The sequence below is a fragment of the Ambystoma mexicanum genome, chromosome 10, assembly GCF_040938575.1.
Source record: "Ambystoma mexicanum isolate Mex_15411 chromosome 10, UKY_AmexF1_1, whole genome shotgun sequence".
In the NCBI taxonomy this organism is placed as follows: Eukaryota; Metazoa; Chordata; class Amphibia; order Caudata; family Ambystomatidae; genus Ambystoma; species Ambystoma mexicanum.
In genome coordinates, this window is record NC_090932.1 from 1,403,892,389 (window position 1) to 1,403,915,479 (window position 23,091).

Below are 23,091 nucleotides of genomic sequence, written 5' to 3' on the forward strand. Positions count from 1 at the left end.
TTTCCTCACCCCGAAACATATCCCGCAGCTTCCTGCACCCACCTTCTTGCCATTGTTTAAAGGCCCCCTTCTCCAGCCGGGGGGTGCAGTCCCCGTTATTGAATATAGGTGTAAAGGGGGACAGGAAAGTTGGGATTCCTCTGGTCCCCACCAATTTATGCCAATTGCCTGCTACTAACTTAGTTATGGTGCTCTCATACATGTGCTTCGGCCTATGCTGTTTTGGTAGCCACAGCACACCTCTGCTGGCTTTTGTTGCGCGACTGCCCTATCCATTCTCACCCATTGCTTATTCTGTGTATTCTCCCCATCTTGGAGCCATTCTCTGATTACTCTTAATTGCGTGGCCTTGTAATACTGCTGGAAGTTGGGTAGTGCAAGCCCTCCCTCCCATCTGGGTGCCATCAGTAGGTGTCTTCTGACCCTTGCTCTCTTTCCCTCCCACAGGAATTTGTTGGTCAGGGCATTTATCTCCCTGAAGAACCTTGCTGGCACTGCCTGTGGGATCGCCTGGAATAGGTACAGCAATCGCAGGAGCGTAACCATTTTTACTGTGGCTAGTCTTCCCATTCAGGAGACCCAGAGGTTCCTCCACTTATGAAAGTCCTGCTTGATGCCTTTCAGTAGGGGAGGATAGTTAGCTGTGTACCACCCCGCCAGGGTCGCCGTGATTCTCACTCCCAAATCCCTGATTTCCCCCCGGGCTCCACACTAATGGGGTGGCTACCCTCAGTGTGTCACGGTCCCCTGTGCCCAAGGTCAGGTTCAATAGTTCGGACTTACCGATGTTAACCCGCTGGCCCGAAACCTTCCCGAATTCCTCCAGCAGGATCCTGCTTGCCTTGATGGACTCCATTGGTTTTGTTAGCGTGAGCAGCAGGTCGTCAGCGAACGCAGCTACCTTATGTTGTTGCCCCCCAAATGGAATGCCCTGTATCCCGTCTGCCTCTCTTATTGCCTGTAGGAGGGATTCCAAATAGATTGCGTAGAGCATTGGGGACAACAGGCACCCTTGTTTCGTGCCCCTGCCCAACCTAAATGGTCGTGACAAGGCCCCGTTGACTGCCACTCTCATTGACGGTGTCTGATAATTGGCTTGGACCATTTTCAGAAAGTCCCCACCTAGGCCCATTTTCTGCATAACCCGAAACAGAAAGGACCACTCCACGCGGTCAAATGCTTTCTCTGTGTCCAGCAATAAGAGAACCGCAGGAGTGTCCATCTTTTGTGCTTTTTCCAGTAGGTGAGCCACCCTCCTGATGTTGTCTGCCGTTTGTCTGCCTCTTATAAATCCCACCTGGTCCGGGTGGATCAGCTCCAGGAAAAGGCCCTCTAACCGGTTTTCTAGAATCTGTGTGTAGATTTTGCCGTCTATTAATGCAATGGGCCTGTAAAACGTTCTCTCCGTGGGATCTTTGTTGGGTTTAAGGAAGTGAGGGTCAGTCTGGCCTCCTCCATGGATGGGGTTATGCTGCCTGTGGACTTAAATGTGTTGAAGAGGTATTTCAGAAGCTGGGTTAGTATGGGTGCAAACGTTTTGTAGAAGGCCGCCGTATAACCATCTGGGGCTGGCGCCTTATTTGATGGTAGGTTCCCCATCACCCTCCTTACTTCGTCCTCATTGATCTCCCGGCTTAGGTCACCCTGGGCTTCCCTGCCGATTCTGTGCATCGTCACCCTTTCCAGGAATTCCGCCTGTAAGTGGTCCTGGGGGTTTTGTAATGTATATATTGTCTCACAGAACTTTGCAAAAAAAAAAGTTTCTTGAATGTCCCCGGCCAGTGTGACTCGTTCCCTGGTTTCCGTTTTCAATGCTGTGATCACGTTTTTTGTCTTTGCCCCCTCAACAGGCACCAAGGAGTGCGTCTGCTTTATTTGCCGTGGCGTAGTATTTTTGGCGGACAGTGAGTAGTGCCCCCTCTGCCTTTTTTGTTCGGAGGACCTCTAGCTGCCCTTTTGCTCGTCTTTATTCCCTCATGGAAGACCTGCACAGGGTTGCCCCCGCCTGTTGCCTTGCCGCCTCCACCTCCGCTTCCAGCTGTGCTTCCAGCGCCTTCAGCTGTTTTTCCCTCTGTGCCTTCGCTGCTATCAGTTCCCTCCTGAGTGTAGCTTTGAATGCATCCCATCTTATGTCTTCCCTCGTCTCCCCCCCTCCTGTTGGACTCGAAGAAGTCTTTGATTTTCTTTTCTATTTCCTCTCTAATTACTAATTCCTCAGTAATTAGAGAGAAAATGTTCCATCCCCACACTTCTCTTTCCTTGCGCCCTAGATTCATTTGAGTGGATATGATCCTGTGGTCTCCTTCCCTAACTTGCCCCAATAAGCCAGTTGAGACCCATATGTAGTCCATTCTAGATTGTGCCCCGTGGAAGCCTGATAAGGTGTAGCCCTCCTAGTCTACCTTCAGTTCCCGCCATACGTCCCGAAGGCCCGCCCTCTTGATCCTATCTCTCAATTCTGCTGACATCACTGCTCCCCCTCCGCTTCCTGCACCCCCTGACCTATCGCGCCCTCTACCCCAGGCTATGTTGAGATCTCCCATCATTATTTGGCCCTGTGGGTTGTCTTCTAATACCCCCAAGAATCGCCTCAAACAGTTCCTGGCCAGAGTTGGGTGCGTACACTACTGCTATGGTGTAGGGGAGATCCAGGTGTGTCCCCTTAACTATGATGTACCTACCCTCCTTGTCCCGGAAGACCTCAATGACTCTAAAGTCCACCATATTTTTAATGGCTAAGGCCACTCCCCCCCCAACCCCGTTTTGTTCTTTCCTGATGCATGCAGAATCTGGTCGAACCCCCGCAATTTTAATTGCCCCTGATCTTTGTACATGAGGTGCGTTTCTTGTAGCCCCAGGACATCGGCCCCTCTTTCCTCATGAATTTTGTTCTAACTTTTTCCTTTTTAGGGGGGGAATAAGCCCCCCGACGTTATGAGTCAGCTACTTGAATAGTTGTCATTTTGTCTACTTCCCCTGCCTGTTGGTGTCCCCCGTTTTCCCCCTCTATGTAAGGTTCCCCCATGCCCTCTCTGATCCGTCCCTTCCCCTCGTGCTTCCCTTTTGTTGTCCCCATCCGTCTTTACTCGAGCCGCCCTCTTCCACTTCCCTCCTACCCCCCTCCCCAAACCATCCCCCTAGAGGGGTTCTTGTCCCCCCTACCCTCTCATCGGGCCTCGTCGCCCTTGCTGACCCCATGATGTTTTCGCTCCCTCCCCCCCTGCCCTTGTTCTCCTTTTTTCATCCACCACCCCTTTTTATGTTACCTGCTCAGGGCTCTCCCCTGCTGGGTGCTCCTCCCTCCTCTCCATTTGACTTTTCACCCCTCTCCCTGTGTGGAGGGCTGCGTAATGTGGTCCATTCCCATGGTTTTGATCTCGTCCCATTTGTCGCTCCTGGCGATCTCTCAGGTCTGTCCTCCCTTTGCTCCTGGTCCAGGTCGAGGTGTAGATTTCTGCTCCCTCTTGTAGTGTGGTTATAAGTCTTTGCCCCCCTGCCCACTCAAAGAGAAGTTCAAAGGGAAATGTCCATTTGTATCTGATCCCTTCCTTTTTCCTTAAGTACCACTAGGACCGGACCCATCTGTCGACGTTTAGTCAGGGTTCTGCTGGCTAAGTCCTGGTATAGCTCAATTTGTTGGCCCCGATACTTGATCGGTTCCTGTTGTTTTGCTGCTCTCAGCACTGGTTCCTTTTGTCCATATCTTGGGAATGCTGCGAGCACGTCCCTCGGTCTGGCGTTCGTGCCTCTATTGAGGCGCCCCACTCTATGGACTCTGTCCAATTCCACTGCACTTGGGGTTGCTTCCCCTATGAGGTATGAGAAGATGCTCTGGACGACCCCCTTCAGCTCCTTTTCCATTACTGTTTCCGAAAGCATTTTCAGCCTTATATTGACCCTCCGTGACCTATTCTCCATGTCCTCCATTTGAAGTTCCAAGTTCTGTGTTGCCACATCCAGTCTCTCAATGGCCTCGCTGTTCGCCATCGTGTCTCTAACCACTTCCTGTAGGCCCCTCTTCAGGACGTCCGTCCTCTCTCCCAGTTGACCCAATTCTTGTTTTAATTCCCCCAGGGCCGAATTGAGATCCACTCGCAATAGCTGAAACTGGTCCTGGAATGTCTTTACAAGGTTGGACTGCAGGGAGAGTATTTCCCCGTGGAAATCCTGGCGCAATATCACGGCCACTGGATCCATCTCGTACGGTGTGCTGCACCCTGTCGCTGCTTCCTGGGTGCCCCTGAGCCTCTTGTTGGGCTCCCTGGCTGTCCACATTGTTGGCAGAGTCCCGGGGAGTCTCCCTGGGGAGGTGCACCTCTTTTTGATTTGCCTTTGGCTTTGTTCGATATGATAGGGTGCCTATGGCCTCCCTTCGGTTTCAGGTGCATCTTTGGTTAGGTTCTAGCTCCTGGTCTCCTGTTCTGTTGGGGGCCTTTTCGTGAGGTGGGGCTCCCTGTGGCCTCCTTCTTTCCGTCAGTTCCTTCCGGGCAAGTCTTCATCTCCTGCGCCCTCTTCAAAGCTTGATGCAGGCCTCCTTGTCAGGGCCCTCGACCTCACCTTTCCTCTTCCCTTTGCTTGCCCACTCCCTTCCTGTGGCTATGGATAGTGCCTCTCTGGATCCTTGTGGCAGCCTGTTCCTCTGCCCCTTCTCAGAGTCTCCTCCGCCTCTGCTGGGGTCCCGGGTCAGGACAGCTAGATTACGTCCCAGCTCTCCCCTCTCTTGTGGAGTGCCATGGTGCGGGGGCAGCCCCCGGCAGGGCCAAGCTACCGGAGCCTAGCTTTCCTCCCCAGTGCGTCCTCCCGTTCTGTTGTGGGGGCCGCTCTGGTCGTGGTCCTGCTGCTGTCCCGGTTACTTGAGACCCGGTCTTGGTCACCTTCTTTCCGTCTCCCTTCTCCACCTGCTGCCCCATAGCCCTTCCGTTGCGGGGTCTCCCCAAGCCAGGCCCCTGCTCTCCGTGGGGTGTGCCCTTCTGTCCCTGGATTTGTGGGTGCCCTGGGCCTCTCCAGGTAGTCCGTGTATGTTCGGGGACCCTCCCGCTACAATGGCTCCTCTATGTTAGTGTAGTCGGCGGTGTCCCGACCCCGGGAAGGGGAGAGTCTACCTGCTGTCCACGTCTCAGCGTTGCTTCTTACAGCGGTATTCCTGCGGCTCCTCTCTGTGCCTTCTTTGCTGTCTGGGCCCGTCTGTTCTTCTGTGCTTATTTTCACTTTGAGGGCTCTCTCCAACTGCTCCCTCGTTATGATCCTCCACTCCGCTCCGCCTCTTATTTCCGTCCCCTTGGCCGCATCGTCCGGGTCTTCGGGCAGCCTTCTGCTAGCGTTCAGATTCCTCTCTGCTCTACCCCCGCGGCCGTGATGGACCGCTTACTGGGGCTCTGTTGCCGTCGTCTTCTCCTTCGGGCCAGCGGGCCCCTCTGCTCTCCGGTTAGCCTCGACCCCTGCTGTCAACCAGTGTGCCTCTGAGGATTCCCCACCTGTCCTCAGGTTGCTGGGTCTCCCCCTCTGTCAGGGTGCTGGGCTTCGCAGGGTCCACCTCTTCGAGGCGAGTACTCTCCTGGGCCCGTCGTCTTGGGTGCCTCTGCTGGTCATGCTGCCAGGAATTGGGAGTTTTCATCTAAAACATTTAGTCGTATAGCCGATTACTGTGGAAATCAGCATTACTAAATAATCATATCCGAATATAATCGGGACCACAGGATTGTACTACCCTTGCACTATTATACAGTACAAGGGGAGCAGGGGCTGCAAGGGTGTTCCCTGTTTCCATTGGAAGGATCGCGGGGGATAGATGTCACATAAACATGATGCGGTTTGGGAAATGTCCTCTTACGAAACTGTCAAATTGAACACGATGTGCAATGGTGCTACAGTGTGGAATTTGACAGTATTGTAAGAAGACTTCCAAAAATGCAAATCAGTGCTCATTCAGTTTTTGATGAACGCTTTACAAGTAATTCCTATGCGCAGCATTATCACATGATGAAATCTGACATGTGATAATCACCCTAAACCATGCTGCCAGAGGTGGAGACATTTTTGGCCAGAGCATCATACCGCTTGCCCTCTCTGTCTGGGGCAGAGAGGGGTAGGCGCTTGCCTTATTGCCAATATCAGCTGCTTGAACTACCAGACTGTCATGCAATGGGTGTCTGGACAGGAACTATGGGTCTGAGGGAGCTTTTCTATACTTCCTGGTAAAATCCTTATGGCCTGCTGGGCCCAAGCAAGCAGCTTTTCCACAGCTCTATTTTTTTAATGGCATTGTGGAATAGAAGGATAGGTTCCACATTTGGGCCCTTGTCCAGAATGTCTGTGATGTCATATTCCTCTATCTGCCTAGCTTGCGGGCCCAGCCCAAAGCATCGGCCACTTTGTTCATCATTTTCCTGTATGTCACACTAGGTTGGGCTTGAGGTTGTCCTAAGGGAAATATACCACAGGGGATATATCCAAGTCACTTGCATCATGTATGGAAACCAGATCGGCCAATCTGCTCTCCTCAGCCTGAAACTCAAGTAGTCGAGATGGACCCATGGTTTTGAACCCAAAGGGAACCGAGTCATCACCCTCATCGAAGACGCCTTGAAAAGAAGGTGTAAAATCCCTTTTTGACTTAGGTGCGAACCGTGAAACCGAGGGGTCATCTACTGCTGACAGGTCCTTCGATATCCATGCTGCTGGAGCCAGCTGGATATCAAAGAAGACAGCAGCCGACGTAGGCGTCAGTGGTGTCAATGGCTCGCAAATTTGTGTTGAGGCCTTCACTGTTCCCTGGCATCTAAGCACAGGAAGATGTTGGTGATGTGCCAACTTTTTAGATACGGTGGGCTCGACCGTCTTCGTCCCAAATGAAGGAAGAACAGACGGGCCGGCTTTCTGGAAGATGTAATGAAGAGCATGAGACAGGAAAAGTCTGGTTAACCACGTTTAATGTTACACACAACATTAGGTAATTTACCTGGAGAGCGCCGCCATACCAGCTCCTCCATCCTTGCCTCCACTCGCCTTCAACCGCCACTCTTCGAACACCTACTCACACAACACTCCACATCAGCAGAAGGAACCCTTCACCATCTCACATTCCACCTACCTGCACACAGAAATGTACTTATTTATACCACACCTCCCTTCATTATTTTCTTGTGATTATATCTCATTACACCAACGGCCCTCAAACATTAACCACTCTTCCCAAATTCCGCACCCGTCCACCATAAACTTGCACAGCCCCCATATACTATTTCAACTCGAATGGGATCACTGTACGATAAATCTCCCATTCTCCTCATGACTCCTATCTCCATCCTTAACCAATCCCCCTTCCTCAATTTCAATTAATTTCTTTAAACCTCTTTTTGTATCACATTCCTCCTACGTGTTGCCCTTGCATAGCATACACTTTCTTCTTACCTCTTCCAGATCTACTTCTGCTATCTTAGCCCGCCCCAATCCGTCCGTCCTTCCTTCCTTCCTTCCTTCCTTCCTTCCTTCCTTCCTTCCTTCCTTCCTTCCTCTCAAAAGGAACTTCACCTATTACAGCATGAGCCGACATTCTCAGCCCCTTTATTCTCTCCTCCACCATTTCTTTCCTCCCCTAGAGACACTACAGCCATCGTTATGGCATCCACTATGCTTCTATTCACTCTGCCACCGCTTCATTACTCTCAGGGTGATAAAACAACATCCTCTTATGTTTAATCCCACATGTCCCGAAATACTACTCCATTACCCTTCCACAAAATTGTTTGACATTATCTGTTAAGGGTATCCTTCCCTACCAAACACAACCTGAAGAAATTTCACAATTACTTTTGCTTTAGCCTCTCAGATGAACTTTATCTGAACCCAACAAGAAAGCATATCTATCAACCTACAATATATTTACTATGCCCAACACCTATATCCTCAGTTCCCAGGATGTTCACTGCCAAGCCGTCCCACACTTTGTGAGGCACCTCTGAACACACCATTGGCCTTGCAAATGCTCTTAGTCTTTTCCCTCTTTTTCACACTCTACTTTCTACTATCCTGTCGAAATCGGGCCAACAATAATCTGCCTTTAATACACCCTTGGCCTTAGCTATCCCAATATGCAATATATGTGCCATGTCCACCAACTAGCCCTCACATCTCCACCTATCCTGTTTTTCCGTGGTCACTCGGACTGCAAAATCTCCAACACAGCAGCAGTATCCACATCGGGCTTTATTGCTTCTATCCCTTCTCTTCGAATTTTAACTCCATCATGGGTCACAAACACTTGCTCACATCATTCCTCCTCCTTAACTTCTTTTACTCCTAACCTTGACAAATAGTCAGCAAAATCATTATCTGTTCCTGTTACTAGCTCAACACTAAATGAGTGACATTGCATTCTTGTCACTTATCCTGCCAGTCTTCTAAATACTTTATCTAACCCCTTTGATTCAAAGATCGCCTTTAAGGGACTTTGATCAGTATGCAGGATAAAGTCAGATGCCACATAATGTTCAAAATTTCTCGACCACCCAATGACACGCTAAAGCTTCCTTTTCTAGCACAGAATACCTTTTTTCCTGTCTCTTCAATACTCCTGACGCGTGTACAGTAACTTTCTTAAATTCCATCCATACACCACACTTCTCAGACAGCACTGCTCCCAGACCCAAAATCACTAGTGTCCACCACAATAGGTTTTCCTGTGTGTGTCAAATTGGGCTAAGGGAATAGCCAAATCTATCATCCTTTAGTTTAACAAATTTACTTCCGCACCTCCACTTTCATTCGTTTTCTACAGCTTTTTGCAATCATTTTCTCATCTCTACTTTTTCTGCAAAGCTCTGTGCAAACTTTTGATAGCATTCTATTGAACCTAGAAAGGAGCGTAATTCCCCCTTGTTTTCTAGTGTCTTAATTTTATTAATACTTTCAACCAAATACTTTTTTGGTCTGACACCTCCTTGAGTTACCTCATGCTTAAAACACTCCACAACTTGTTTCCTGAATGCACACTTACCTTCACTCAACATTAAACTTTGCATTTCCAATATTTGCAAAACTGACATTAATAACACATCATGTTCCTCTATTGAGTTTCCAATCATCACTATATCATCTTGAAAACACAGTACATTTTGCATGCCACCAAATCTATGCATTGCCTTTTGGCAATCACGAGAGGTGGATACTGGCCAAACGGCTTTCTGAGAAATTGAAATACCTCTTGTGAAGTGACTAGTTCTTGTCAGCATTTCTCTTACATTAGGTTGGGGATGCCTTTCCACAACCACACACACTTGTTTAATTGCCTAAGGTCTACAGACAACCTAATATTTTCATCAGGTTTCTTTGTAACCACGATAGAGGACACCCATTCAATGGAGATAATTCCTCCTATTAGTACTATTTGATGTACCATCCCCTTCAGTTTTCCAACTACTAAGACTGTAAGTCTCTGTTAACGTGTCTTTTTTGTCTATTAGCACATGCAATACTTGTTCCTCTATATTTGGATCGAATTTCACGTAGAAATGCTTTTGTACTTTACATCCTAATAAGAATGCACCATTTCTTGTCAAGTTGACTTTTCCTGAAGTTTTTCTTCCCAATTAGTCAATACAAATAAACGTATACCCCCTATTTTAATGTCCAGAGGTATTACATTTTACAACTTCACATCTAATTGTTACTTAAACACTTTTCATTCGATTAATGTTACTTTGGCTCTTGAGTCTGCAATCCTCCTCAAAGTTTTCTGAATGACTAGAACATTTTTCATCTGGTTTTCACAATAGTTGTCTTCCTCACAAATGACCATATCGTCGTCAATGTAATTAAGAGCATTAGAAGGGAAAAGTCTAGTTAACCAGGTTTAATGGTACACACAATGCTATGTAAGTTACATGGAGAGAGTGCCCCACACCAGCTCCTCCTTCCTTTCCTCCACTCCTCTTCAACTGCCACTCCTAGAACACCTACACACACACAACACTCCACGTCAGTAGAAGGAGCCCTTCATAATCTCACATTCCACCTCGCCACGAACAGAAATGTACATATTTACACCACAGAAGGCCTGCATCATCTTGAAGTGAAACTCTTCCCATTTTTCTGCCGTAACGGTTTTCGAGGGAAACGTACATGTTCCCGTGAAGAATTCAAGGATGAGGGCCTCCTCCTTCTCTTCTTTTTGGACGAAGAAGAGGACCAATGATGGGAGCCACTCCTCGAGTGGGAACATTTACAGTTTCTATTTTTACCATTTTCACTCCCTCTATTTTGATTTCTCAGCTGCGGAGGTCTTGGTATTGTTAGGTCTTTACTTCGACAGAGTCAAACTCGGTGGCTTTGATGTCGAGCGGCCCAACAACAATATGGAGGCTCTCTCTTAAGGCTTTGGGTTTCATGGTTTGACATGAGCCACATTCTGCCACATTATGTTCGGTATCGAGGCATGACAGAAATTATGTGGGGGGTCAGTCAATGACATTTTAGCATCGCAGTCACAACACTTTTTAAAACCAGAATATTTAGGAGTCGACATTCAGCCTATTCACCGTTTTATGAAGAAATTCAAAGAAAGTTTCGAGTGTGTCATAGAATTTCTATGAGGCTTGTTTCCAAGTAGCATGTTGTGCTTGCAGAAAAAAGGAACCAAGGACACGGGGCGACAAGCACGCTACTTGTACCAACGTCACATCCGGTCCCGAAGCCAATGACTCGAGGATCCTCGACGCCAGATGGCACAGTGCTCCCTGCTGGGAAAATATTTCTTAGAGCGCTGCAAAGCGGGAGACATTTTATTTTTGCATTTTTGCAGGCTATATCTAAACTGAGGAATTCATGGGAGGACACAATCCATTCAAAATCTTCTTTTGTCAGACAGACCTTAAAAGCAAGCCACAGCAAAAATGCAAGTAGAGGCACAGAAATAACAATGTAATGGCATTAGTAACACATTTTAATTGTAAGACAAATCTACCCAATTGTGAGGAGAACATGCTGAGACAAAACATTGTTTGAATTAGTTCTCTAAATTGATTTGGATGTAGCAGTTGTGAAATCTCAATTTACACATACCTCATTTCCTCCAGGAAGCCTATTCATTTGTACAAGTTGCCCCTCTGAGTCCAACACCAACTCTGTATAAGTGAGAACATCTTTTGGATACATTTCTCCAGAACCCCACAACTTGTAAAGAGCCTGAAAACAAAATGTATAAGCTTTGTAAAGCTTTTTTACAACAATAATTGGATTTGAAGCAGCACATAACATGAATAGCAAATCAATTAATAAAATGAAAAAGAATGAAAGAAGTCATTCATCTACCCACAGAGAGTTCATAAAAAAGGAAAATAGCAAGCAAGAGACTGATATCACATTTTAGTAGCGACATCTGAAGTACACCAGAGACAGTAATTTCCCCTGCAGTGACAATGTTGAGGGTATTACTTAAACTCCATGCAGCCTCTTCCCAGAGTGCCATCAAATAATGAACAAAGACATAACGCTTTGTGAGATTAAATGTGCTAAAAGGTGATAGAGTACAGCTACTAAGCAACTAAGTACACGTTGACCTTCATTTAAGCTAGTTAAGATTGTATTATGGTTTACACTTAAACATTTCACAAATATCATTAATATAAAAATTCATAACATACAATTCATAAAATATAGATAAAATCAGTTAAAACTAGTTAAACTTTCTCGGAGGGTTAAAAACTAAATGTTCTACAGTTTTAAAAACCATTTGGAGAAATTTCAAAGCAGAAATTGACAAATGGATATAGGTATATGAAGGCTCTAATATGTGATACCAAAGAACACATAGCGGGTATCATTTAACAAAAAACGTGTGGAGAATAAATGTTTCAAAGTCTCGATCTTATCTATACCCCTACAACATCTACCTATTTGTTGATTCACTCAGAGCCTCAATCGAGCTCCCTGGATCTCCATTGTAGGCAGAAGATTTAGTCTTAGTAAATTTGCTTGATCCTTTCTATTAGGAAATGTCTTTAAATAGGTATAAAGGGAGTTAAGAGGTTTTTCAACGGTGGCAGTATATGCGTAAAGTTTCCACATTTTGCATAGCTCGATGGTCGAAATCCAGTCCATCCTCCATAGCTTGTTTCACACGGATATGATTCTGGATAAGGTCTGAAGCAGATGAATTAAGTTTGACAAATGAAGCAATACAATCAGACACTAACTTATACAAAATCCGAGTCTTAGACATGCACTCATTGGGAATAGATCGACTCTGCAGGGGGTGGAGGCATAATTTTTGCAGATATCGATAAAACCTTACAGGTGACTATGCATTCAAAGAATGCAGACGCAGTGCAAAACGCATTATAGCATTCGGTGTTCCTTTAGGTAAATGTAAAGTATGTTTCAAGATAGTTCCCTCAATAGTAGACCATGGGATACAAGCTGGACTGGACTTGGCTCCATAAGCAATACAAGAACCACTTTACCTTTATAATATTTTATTAACGTAAGGATGGAAAAGGTTAGGTATTTATGGTTTAATTTTACAAAGCTGGGTCGAGTAAGCCAACATCTTACGTTGGTAGTCCTTTGTGGTTCTTTTTGTACTGCAGGGTCTAATCGTGGTGCCCAAATATTGCAGTGACTGCACCGCTTCTAATGTTTGCTTACCTATGAAATAAGAAAATGTCTTTATTTTTCTCGTTTTGCATTCTAAAGTGGACACATTTAGTTCTAAGTCTAGGTCTACTAGATAAGGTGAGATTATGTTGTGACGAATAGCGACTATTTGCCCCTTCTCCCCAAAGGGGAGCCACCCCCTGTAAGGTTAGGGGGGTGACACAACCCCACTCTGCAAGACCCTCCCTAGGGTTCAAGGCAAGAGGGACCTCACCGGGAGAGATCCCCCTTTGGGGACAAGGGCTCCTGTTCCTGTGAGGAACTCCTTTGGCCATCTACCATAGCCACATACACGGGACTACCTGATGCAAAAAATGTGGCATCTTTACTGTTGGCTGAAGGCAATGCAAAAAGAAATCCATTTGTGAAAGAAAATGAAGAGGTCTCCGTTAAGTGAGACGCTTCAGGAGACGGTGGATTGCACACGAACAGTTAGAGAAGGACCTCCAGCTGTCAGGCTTGCCTCCAGATACTTATCAAAACAGCAACGGACAACCTTGGAACATTTCATGAACATAAACAACTGCATCACAGTTAATTAGAATGGTACATGATCAGCTAGCATGGAAACATTCCAAAGCTAGCAAAGTTACTGTGCACGACACACATGTGAGTTTACCAATATTTATAGATCCATCTTCAACTTAATAATGAAGCACAGAAGCGAATGGATTGATAAGCTATAAAACTAAGGTTAAAGCATACATGGAAATATAACATATAACATATGCCATATATCACAATAACATATTCAAGATCCAACTATAAAACATCTCCCTCCTTTCTTCATCCACACACTTACTATTCAATCCTCCTCACAAGGGCAACGCAATTCAAGTTCCATACTTGTCCTCCTACCACCCGAATCGAACCAGGCAAAACAGCCACAACCCTCACTGGATCAGAATAGAGGGATTCTCCCTTATTCTTTAATGTTCCTTTCTTTATCCTCACCATATCTTCACATTTAATACTCAAGAGTTCTTTCCTCTCCTTGCATTTTCATGTTCCACCCACTTCTCCTTCTTCCCTTTCAATTCTCTCCTCACGCCATCCACCACATATTCACTCTCCCTACTTCTTCCCAGCCATGGCGGACTAACCACTGTGTTGGGTTTGCGTCCTCTCATTAAATCGAAAGGTGACATTCCCATAACAGAGTGGGATGACATGCGTAAACCGAACAGCCTGTCCTGAATGGCAACTTTTTTATCGCACCCTGTTTCATTCGCCATTCGGATGCTCTCCATAATGCATCTATTCATCCTTTCTACACAACCATTCGACTCTGGATGATATAATGATGTCCTTTTGTGGTTAATTCCACACTCTTTTAGATATCTTTTAAAACATCTACCAGTGAATTGTGGTCCGTTATCCGTAAGGACACTTTCAGGCACACCCTCCCTAGCAAATACTTGTTGCAATTCCATCACCATGGCTTCCCCGGATGTGTCACTAACCACACTGAACTCACACCAGTGTGAAAAAAAGTCCACTATTAATACTACAAACTTCCCACGTCCATATCCCAAATCAACTGGACCCAGGATATCCATAGCAAGGTCTTTCCACACACCACTCGGTACATCCACTTCCACAAGTGGTTTTTGTTTAGCTAGTTCTCCTTTTCTGATTTTCCTGTACATGGCACATTCTAATAGCCTTCTTTCTATATCTCTATCAAAACCGGACCACCAGTAGTCACTTCTTAAAACACCCTTTGTTTTGGTGACACCTATGTGTTCCATATGGGCTATGTCAACAACTCTATTTTGCAACAGCCTGGGGACACCAGCACGTTCCCACCTGAATAAAATGCCATCCACCACACTGAGTTCATTCCTGACTTCCCAAAATGGTTCTGTACCTTTTTCTAATTCTGCTTTTCTGAGCCATACACCTGATTCCACATATGTTCTCACCAATGTCAAATTCTCATCCTTGCATGACTCCTCCAACCATTCCTCCTTTGATATTATCCCATTGGTGTTTACAAAAACCATTTCCATTTCCATATTCTCAACACTCAGTTCCAATTTTTCCTCCCTCTTCAATCTTGGCAAGCAATCTGCTAATACATTTTCTTTTGCTGGTATTATCTTGACTGGAAATTCGTGACCTTGCATGCGGGTAATCCAACCCGCAACCCTTCTGGATATCTTGTCCAACCCTTTGTTTTCCAGAATGTCTTTCAAAGTTTTATGGTCAGTACATAGCACAAAATATGTGCCCCAAATAAAATTCCTGAATCTCTCTATGGCCCAATGACATGCTAACGCCTCCTTTTCCAGTACAGAGTAGCGATACTCTGCCCCTCTTATACCTTGCGATGCATGGGCTATAATGTGCTCCTTCCCTTCATCATCTACCTCAGATATCACTACTCCAATCCCCATCTCGGATACATCGACTGTGACTTTACTCTGGCGGGTCTTATTAAAATGCCCTAACGGCTGAGCTAAGTCAATTTTTTCTTTAGATTCTCAAATTCCTCCTCACATTTATGATTCCAAACAAACTCACAGCCTTTCTTCAATAGTTTTCTTAACTCAATCACCTTGCTGGAATAATTTTGTACAAACTTCTGATAAAACTCGGTCATTCCCAAAAATGACCTTAATTGGGCTTTATCTTCTGGACTCTTAATATCTTTTATGGCATTCACAAGGCTTTCTTTTGGTCTCACTCCCTTCGCTGTTATTTCATGCCCTAAATATTCAACCTTCTCAACACCAAATTTACATTTCTCCTCTCTCACCACAATTCTATTCCTCTCAAATATTCTGAGTACTGTATCCAATACACAATCATGCTCCTCCACATTTTTCCCACATACTAACACATCATCCTGGAAACAGTAAACACCATCAATGTGACCCACTAGCCTGTCCATGATCTTTTGAAAGACTGCAGAAGCAGATACTAGACCAAATGGCATGCGCTTGAATTGGAAAACGCCTTCATGTCATATGAAATCTGTCAGTTTACGGCATCGTTCCTCTAGTTCCACCTGGTGGTAAGCAGATGCCATGTCTAACTTGGAAAATATTCTCCCTTGCCCAATTTTTTATAGCATTTCTGCCATATTGGTAAAGGGTGCCGATCTACCATCACACATTTATTTAGTTGGCGTAAATCCATGCATAAACTTAGATCTCCGGAGCTCTTTTCCACCACAACTAGTGGTGATACCCAATCAACTCCACCTGCTCTTTCAATAACACCCGTAGACAACTGTTTAGTGAGTTCCTCCTTAACCTTTTCTCTTACTGCCAATGTTACTGGCCTCAGTTTTGCCGCTATAGGTATACTTCCTTTTCTTAATATTATTAGGTGTTGAATACTTTTTATCTTGCCAATGCCTTTCCTGAAACTCTTGGGATGTTTACTCATGAGAGATTCACTAACTTGCAACACTTGTTCATATAACACATAACATATTCCATATATCACAATAACATATTCAAGATCCAACTATAACAGTCTCCTTAACAAGAGACACATTTATCTGGGAAGAGTAGGGGAGAAGGAAGAGAACCTGGTGTGCAGGGGGAAGCCCCTTGACATAATTACGCCTTGTGGAAGTGGAGCAAATACAAGCCGCGGAGCCCGTGAACACGGAAAAGCAGTGTTTAATTTGTGCTGGTGTTTTCTGGTGCTGAACACTGGCACTCTTCTTTTTGGGCACCAGCCCTTCTCAGCTGAGCAGAGCCAGCAGCAGCAAGGCAGAGGCCTTGGCATGCTATGCCTTATTAGCATTTTTAGTTTTTTTCAGATTAAGGCAGGCTGCGGTCTGCTCTGAGCCTCTGCCTTTGGCTCACTGGCTGACATGAGTCAAGTTGATTAGCATTTAAATGCGCTGTTTGCACTTCCTCCCCCTTGTCCTTCCTCCCCAATTTGGGTATGCTTGCATCGTTTGTGTGCAATTGCCACCCGCTGCTTTGGCCCTGTATGCGCTACTTGCTGTGATCAAGCATTCTGGCTTTCAGAATGCTGTAAGTAGAGGGTAAGATTAAAGAAAGCCCCACACCACCAGGAAACAGACATGGATGGTGGCTAAGAATGTGATAATATATAAGGTGTAAAGCTCCATTTATCAACACGCCCGCAATTTATGTTTTTTAAAAAGAAATATGAATGTTACATGTGGTGATGCGTCATGCTCACCAGCGTATTATTATTTTGCAGCGTGTACCGGCTGCCACTGGCAGGGCCCAGGCGCAGACTCAGCCTTAGACACACCGTAGCTGGTGCGCACTGGCAGGCAGAGGAGTAAGCAGAGGCCTGGCCGGCGGCATTAAAAGCAAGCCTGTTTTTGCTGTTGTAGATCGGATTGACAGATTCCTGACTCCAAGGTGCAGTGGCAGTCCCTTAGTCGCTTTGCTCAAGGTGAGAGCGAAGTGAGTGACAGTATGTCCTAAATAAAGATGAGTATGTGCACTGTCAGAGCTTGTTTTGCAGATCAGGATTGAGGTCCACTGGCAGAGCATTTTAATTCGACTAAGTATTCCCCTTAATCAAGAACAGTATGTGCACTGACAGAGTTGCGCTGTGCAGGTCAGGACTGAGGTCCTTTTGCAGAGCATTTTAATTTAGATGGGTTGACAAAAACATGGGATTTAAGTTCACAAATCTGAGCATGCTTGTCTGGAATGGGGTCGGCAGAGCTTTAGCGCAGATTTATTCAGAGCTGTGCTGCGTTAGCCTTGGAGAAACATTGTGTGTCCTGTGGTGCACGTTAGACTCAAGGGGCCTTGTGGCATACACAATTGCACTTGTTAATCACATCTTGAGAAGAGGAAGCCTCACGATACACAAAATGCACAATGAGGGATCAGGTAATCGGAACATTTATCTATGGTGGAACTAGTCATTGAATTGCCTTGGATGCTACATGAAACGGTCAGGTAGATTGTCAGTACAGTTACAATGGGCTCTGGTACTAGAATAGACGACTGCATGCAGAATCGTGAAACATACCCAATCACTGCTACAATAGAATTAGAATCTGGCCTATGAAACCGGGGCCTCAAAAGAGCTACATACCGTGTATTTCAAAGGCATGTAATAACAGGAGAAACTGCAAGTCAGGTTTGCTGAGCACTGTCAGAGCCATGAATCAAAAGCATCTTCACACTTAGAAAGTCGTAGTTGTGAAGTACAGGAAATGGGACTTGGTTAGAACGACAGTATTAAGATCGCATTCATGGCACTGTGCTGTTGCAGGTGCACTGGCAGATCTGTGAATGGGCCCGAATGCTAGAATAGGAGGGGGTGCTAATCAGCATTAAGTTGCAGACTTTTTTAGGAGCTAGTGGCTGAAAAGAGGTGAATCTTGTGCCCCAGAAAGGATCATAGTGCATTTACAGAGCTGAGCATGGGTTCCACTTCCAAAATCACTGCCTGCTGCCGTCAGCAGAGCAGCGCGCAAACCCAGGCTAACAGAGGCACTGCAGGCCAGAAGGAAAGAGGCTCCTGAGGTGAATGGGCACAGCCATGTGTTATCCCCACTCCTTGAAAGCTGGAATACCAGATGGTGCAGTGGGATAGGAGTGAGGTATACTGAGGGGGGAGCTAAGTTCTGTTGTAAAATGTATTTCAGGAACAGCATTGTTTTTAGTAGCAAGATCAATAATAGACTATTCCCTGCTGTATGCATATGCCAGCTCATGAAATACTTTCTTGATCTATAGTAGAGTATTTGGGGTGTTCCTACTGTTCAAGCTCTTCCCCCATTGTGTATACACTCTTAATAGCATTCGCATACTTCCAAAATAGATTTGTACAGCGAGCCATACGTTTATACTAGTGATGTTAAATTCAAGCAATATTTAATCGACTGGAGTCTTCTCAAACAAGATTGCTCAAGCAATCCTAGTTCTGATTTTAATTTCATTGCCCCAATTTCAGCTCTACAGATGATAGTTGGCAGTACCTTAGCAGTATATAGCTGTACAATGGCCTTGATCATATAGCTCCCATAACTTCGAGCAAAGGTAAACAGCAGATATACAAATGTCAAAAAGGGTGACGCCAGTAGCCCCCAAAAGGTAGAGATCGGGCTGGACATTTCACCTGCCAGGTTTAGATGGATTTGCACCTGTGAGTCAACGTGTAAATGTTTAACTTTATTGCTCAAAGAGGTGGGACAGCCGAAGCTTTCCAATTTTTACCAACGCTTATCTATCTCGATTTACTGTATTAAATGCGCAAATCAGTTCTATAAAGGCCAGGTACACTGGACACCCAATCATTTCAACTTTGTGTTGGAGGATGGAAAAAATAAAGGTATCTGCAGAGGTACCCAAGCTTTTCCAGGACCCGGATTGATTATGGTCTCTGCTTTTGGATCCCTCCAGCCATTTCTCCAAATTTGTTTATACAAGCGCCGAGAAGATTTTGTTGGTGGTGTCCAAGAGGGCAATGGGCCGATAATTAGATGGAATCTCTCTGTCCTCCTTTTTGAGGATAGGCATGAGAAAAGAGATCTTCCACAAGTTAGAGGTGCCTTGATTTGAAGAATATATGAAAAGTAGATTAAAAATATATATGCCCACAGGTGCAGATTGCCCACAAGCATGGTCATTGCAAGGCCATGGGGGCTGGGAGCACGACTGGAATTGGATTTTTGGATCACCTGTAATATGTCACTTAGAGTGTAGTTTAGATGCCAGATCACCTTGGAGTTTGTCATATTTGTGTAGCTAATAGAATGATATGGTGGTGCGTACATCTGTACAAAGTAATTTTGCCAAATGGATTCATGAAGGTCATTAGTTGGAAATATATATTCAGTTCAGTTTAGCAGGCTTTTATTCGACATATGTCATCTTGCCTTACACATTTTACAAAATACAGACGTAAGAAAGGATCACCACATCATAAAATATAGCACAATTTAAAATACTTATATCCAATAAACACAATGCTGTTAAAAAAGTTCATACATTCACAAATAAAAATCCAACCATTAGGGTGCATTCTTTGATGTTTTTTGCCCTTATCCACCAAGCGTGTGTGAGAAAAGTAGATGCACAATACACCACTTTGATCACATCACATGTTATGAGGTACTTTAGTGCATCTACTGTGGTTGTCATACCACTTGTTATTAACAATGGGATTAAAAATCTGTGCCTAAGCGCACTATAGGCTTTGCAAAAAAACGAAAATGTGTCGGGGTTTCTTCTACTGATAAGTAAAAGGGACAGGCACCATTACCGTTTATAGAACATTTCTTAGTGACATTGGCCGGAGGCAAGTTGGAGACTCTAAAATTAACATACAGTTTACATGCGCTAGGTGGCCTTACCATGTCAAGGTATGTTTTCAGACTCCAACCCGTCTTGCTTTCCAGATTTAAGGTTCCCCCTGTAGAATTACTACAATTGGCAACTGATTCTGTTTCAATAAATTGTCTTACTTTTTTCTTAGCGGTAGATTTATGTCCCTCTGTTATCGAATGTGGGCTGCCATAAGTTTATCAACCTCAAATCTGATGAGTCTTTTACTTGTCTAGCCCACGGGAGAGATCTATCACCCTCTAAATCAAGAACATGGATTATTGCTTTTTGGTAGGTATTAAGCTCCAGGACTGATGAGATCCTAAGCCAAAAAATAGCAGGTCTAACATAAACCTCTCATTGTATTAGGCTAATTTCCAATTCTTGATACATTTGGTTAGCTGGAGCCGACTTGGGTAGGCCCAGTAAAGCTGTGCCCAAAATATGACAATCAGCATGTCCCATAATTCAGCTCCATAACTCGACGCTGACTTGGCCTGGATAGATTCATTTTAATTGCTGGTGAGACCGCACCTTGCCCATGCCTATAGAAAAATTGCGTTACACCCCGCCCATATTTCTCCATTTGAAGGGTGGCTTTATTCACTTGTGAGGGCCAGTTCCCATGGTCATTAAAACGTATGCCCAAATAGTCACATTCCTGTACTTGTTCTAGGACGATGTTCTTGACCTGAACCAACATTTTAGTGTACTTACAAAACTTCGGATGGAATATCAGGATCTTACTCTTGGACATGACATATTGATTTCCAAAGACAACTCAGTGCATTTCTCCTGGAATGCTTCCAATGTGGTCTTACGTCCTTTAGGGGAGATGGACAAAACAAATGCGTCATCAGGAAAAAGCAGTAGGGGACATTTCTCTAAGCATTCCCTTCTTACATGGCCCACCACCTCATCCATGTATATCAGGAAAAGATATACATGGATGAGGAAAATAATATGTATATCATCCATGTATATCAGGAAAAGAATGGGGGCCAACATACAACCCTGTCTTACTCCTCTTTGGACCTCAAACAGCTCTGTTAGTTCACCACCCAGACCCTATCTTACAGCTGCCTTATTTTCTGTGAAAAGCTGTACTAATATTTTAAGCAACCCCAGGGTTCTCTTCTTTTAGCTAAGATTTTCCAAAGGGCTATCCTTGACACAGAGTCGAATGTGGTCTTCGAGTCCACGAAGGCGGAATACACCTTCACCTTCTTTAATACTGCATAATTCTGCGTGACAAGGTGGAGTCTTAATGCCTGATCTAATGTACTGACTCTTGGTTGGAATCCCGCCTGGAGGTGATCAATTATGTCATTTTGGGTTGCCCATTCCTGCAGGTGAACACGAATTGATTTGGCAAACATTTTTTCCCACTCCATCTAGCAAAGATATAGGCCTAAAGATGCCTAAAGCTGAATGGGTCACTCCTACCCCCTTCTTATATATAGGGTTTGATAGCCATGCGCCATGAGGGGGGGGACCCAATTCAATCTCAGGCATGCGTTAAAGAGGAGCCATAACATGGGGCCCCATATCGACGGTTCATCCTTAAAGAGGTCTGTGGGAATGAGGTTGGGGCCTGGAGCCTTGTCCCACTTCTGTTAAATTATTGCCTTACATACTTTCATTTCTAATTGGAGGGGCCTGCTTGTAACATCCACCTCACCCCCTAAGACCATGTAAGGGAACTGCATTTCCATATGTTTTTGTTCTGGGTAGAACGCCCCAAAATGGTTGGTCCATGCGGACGGACTTATTTCGGTAACCACTCCCTTGTCCCAGTCCTCGTCTAAGCCATTGACTAATCTCCAGAAAGTTCTAGTGTCCCCCTTGGATCCTGCCTCCAGCAGGTCGTCCCAATTTGTCTGGGCAAAGCATTTTTCTTCTTTGTAATCAGTCCTGAGTACTCAGAGTTGTAATTTGTCCTTAGGTTGTCTACTTTTCAGACAATTAAGCATGGCAGTCTTTGGCTGTCTACATTCCCTGTCCAATCAGGGGCAACATAAAGTTGCCTTACTTTTTTGATTTTTAGTTGGCTTTCACCCAAAGGGGCGAATAGTCTCCATGACTTCCGAGAAGGAACCTATAAAGGTCTATATGCCTAATATTTGTCTGTACCAAGTTATTTATTAATGGGACTATATCCTTCTATATCATGGGTTTAACTAATGTCAGGTCGAGATCGGTCTACTTAATTTGTTTTTTGACAGTCCCCTGTATACATAGTGGGGTGGTATGCGGTTGACCTATATTGATCTTATTGTTAAGGCCCCCCCCTCCGTTTGGACATTTTGACACAAAGGTTTATGGTCCCTCCCCTCCACCTCCAGGACCTCAAAGTCTGTTATCCTATCGCATTGCTCCGTGGAAGATAGTAAGTGTCTGGTGTGTCACAGATCTCGCTGCTGATTAGCCGTGAATTGCAGCGTTTCATTTTCTACGTTTAAAGACCTTGCTGTGGAACTCGCAGACTCGCTGAGTCTCATCATTGTCCACGCACAGACGCTCCTCCTCCTGCTCACGCTCGCTCTCTTATCCACCTCGAGTAGCGAAGCGTAGCTGAGTGTCTGGTGGCTGATGGACGAGGCCATGCTGCTAAGGAGTTGCAAACACCGGAATACATTGTACTACCACCTTGAACGTTACAATGTTTCCTTCACCTGAAACGCAGACTTTGCAGAGTTTAGCTCCTTCCGTCACCAAGCAGACGGTGGAAGTGTCATCTGTTCAAACACTACGAGATAACGCAAAAGATACGAAAGCTGCCCCCCGCCCTCTCTTTTACACCTTGAGATCCATATTCCCCAAAGATCAAGATTAAGATACTGACAGGATTACAGCCATGCTTGCCAGTGCAGGTGCACCCCCCCGACCTCCCAGGAGCACTTGGCAGGTGTAGATCGTCAGCTTTGGCTGGCCTTTCAACCACTGGCTGACAGACGATCCTAACTTCACGCGTCTGACAGGTTCTCTAGGTCCGAGGTCCCCTGTCAGTTTTCCCACTGGGGACTGGGGCTGTCGCTGGCATGAAAGAAACTCTTTCGAGCTGGCTAACTCGGCTTGTCGTGCCTTGGGCACACCTTTTCTGATCGAGGCTCAAGTGCACAACAACCTGTCACCTATAGGTCAACTTTTGCTG

General features: G+C 45.2%; 1 protein-coding gene across 1 annotated transcript in view; it reads right to left on the minus strand.

The window, feature by feature from the left end:
* The window catches only part of ACACB (acetyl-CoA carboxylase beta), a 3,851,763-nt gene that overhangs the window by 1,129,963 nt on the left and 2,698,709 nt on the right, over positions 1 to 23,091 (minus strand). The window contains exon 39 of the mRNA XM_069619430.1: positions 11,059 to 11,181. Coding sequence (XP_069475531.1) covers positions 11,059 to 11,181 — 123 coding nt within the window. The remainder of the gene's footprint in view (positions 1 to 11,058; positions 11,182 to 23,091) is intronic.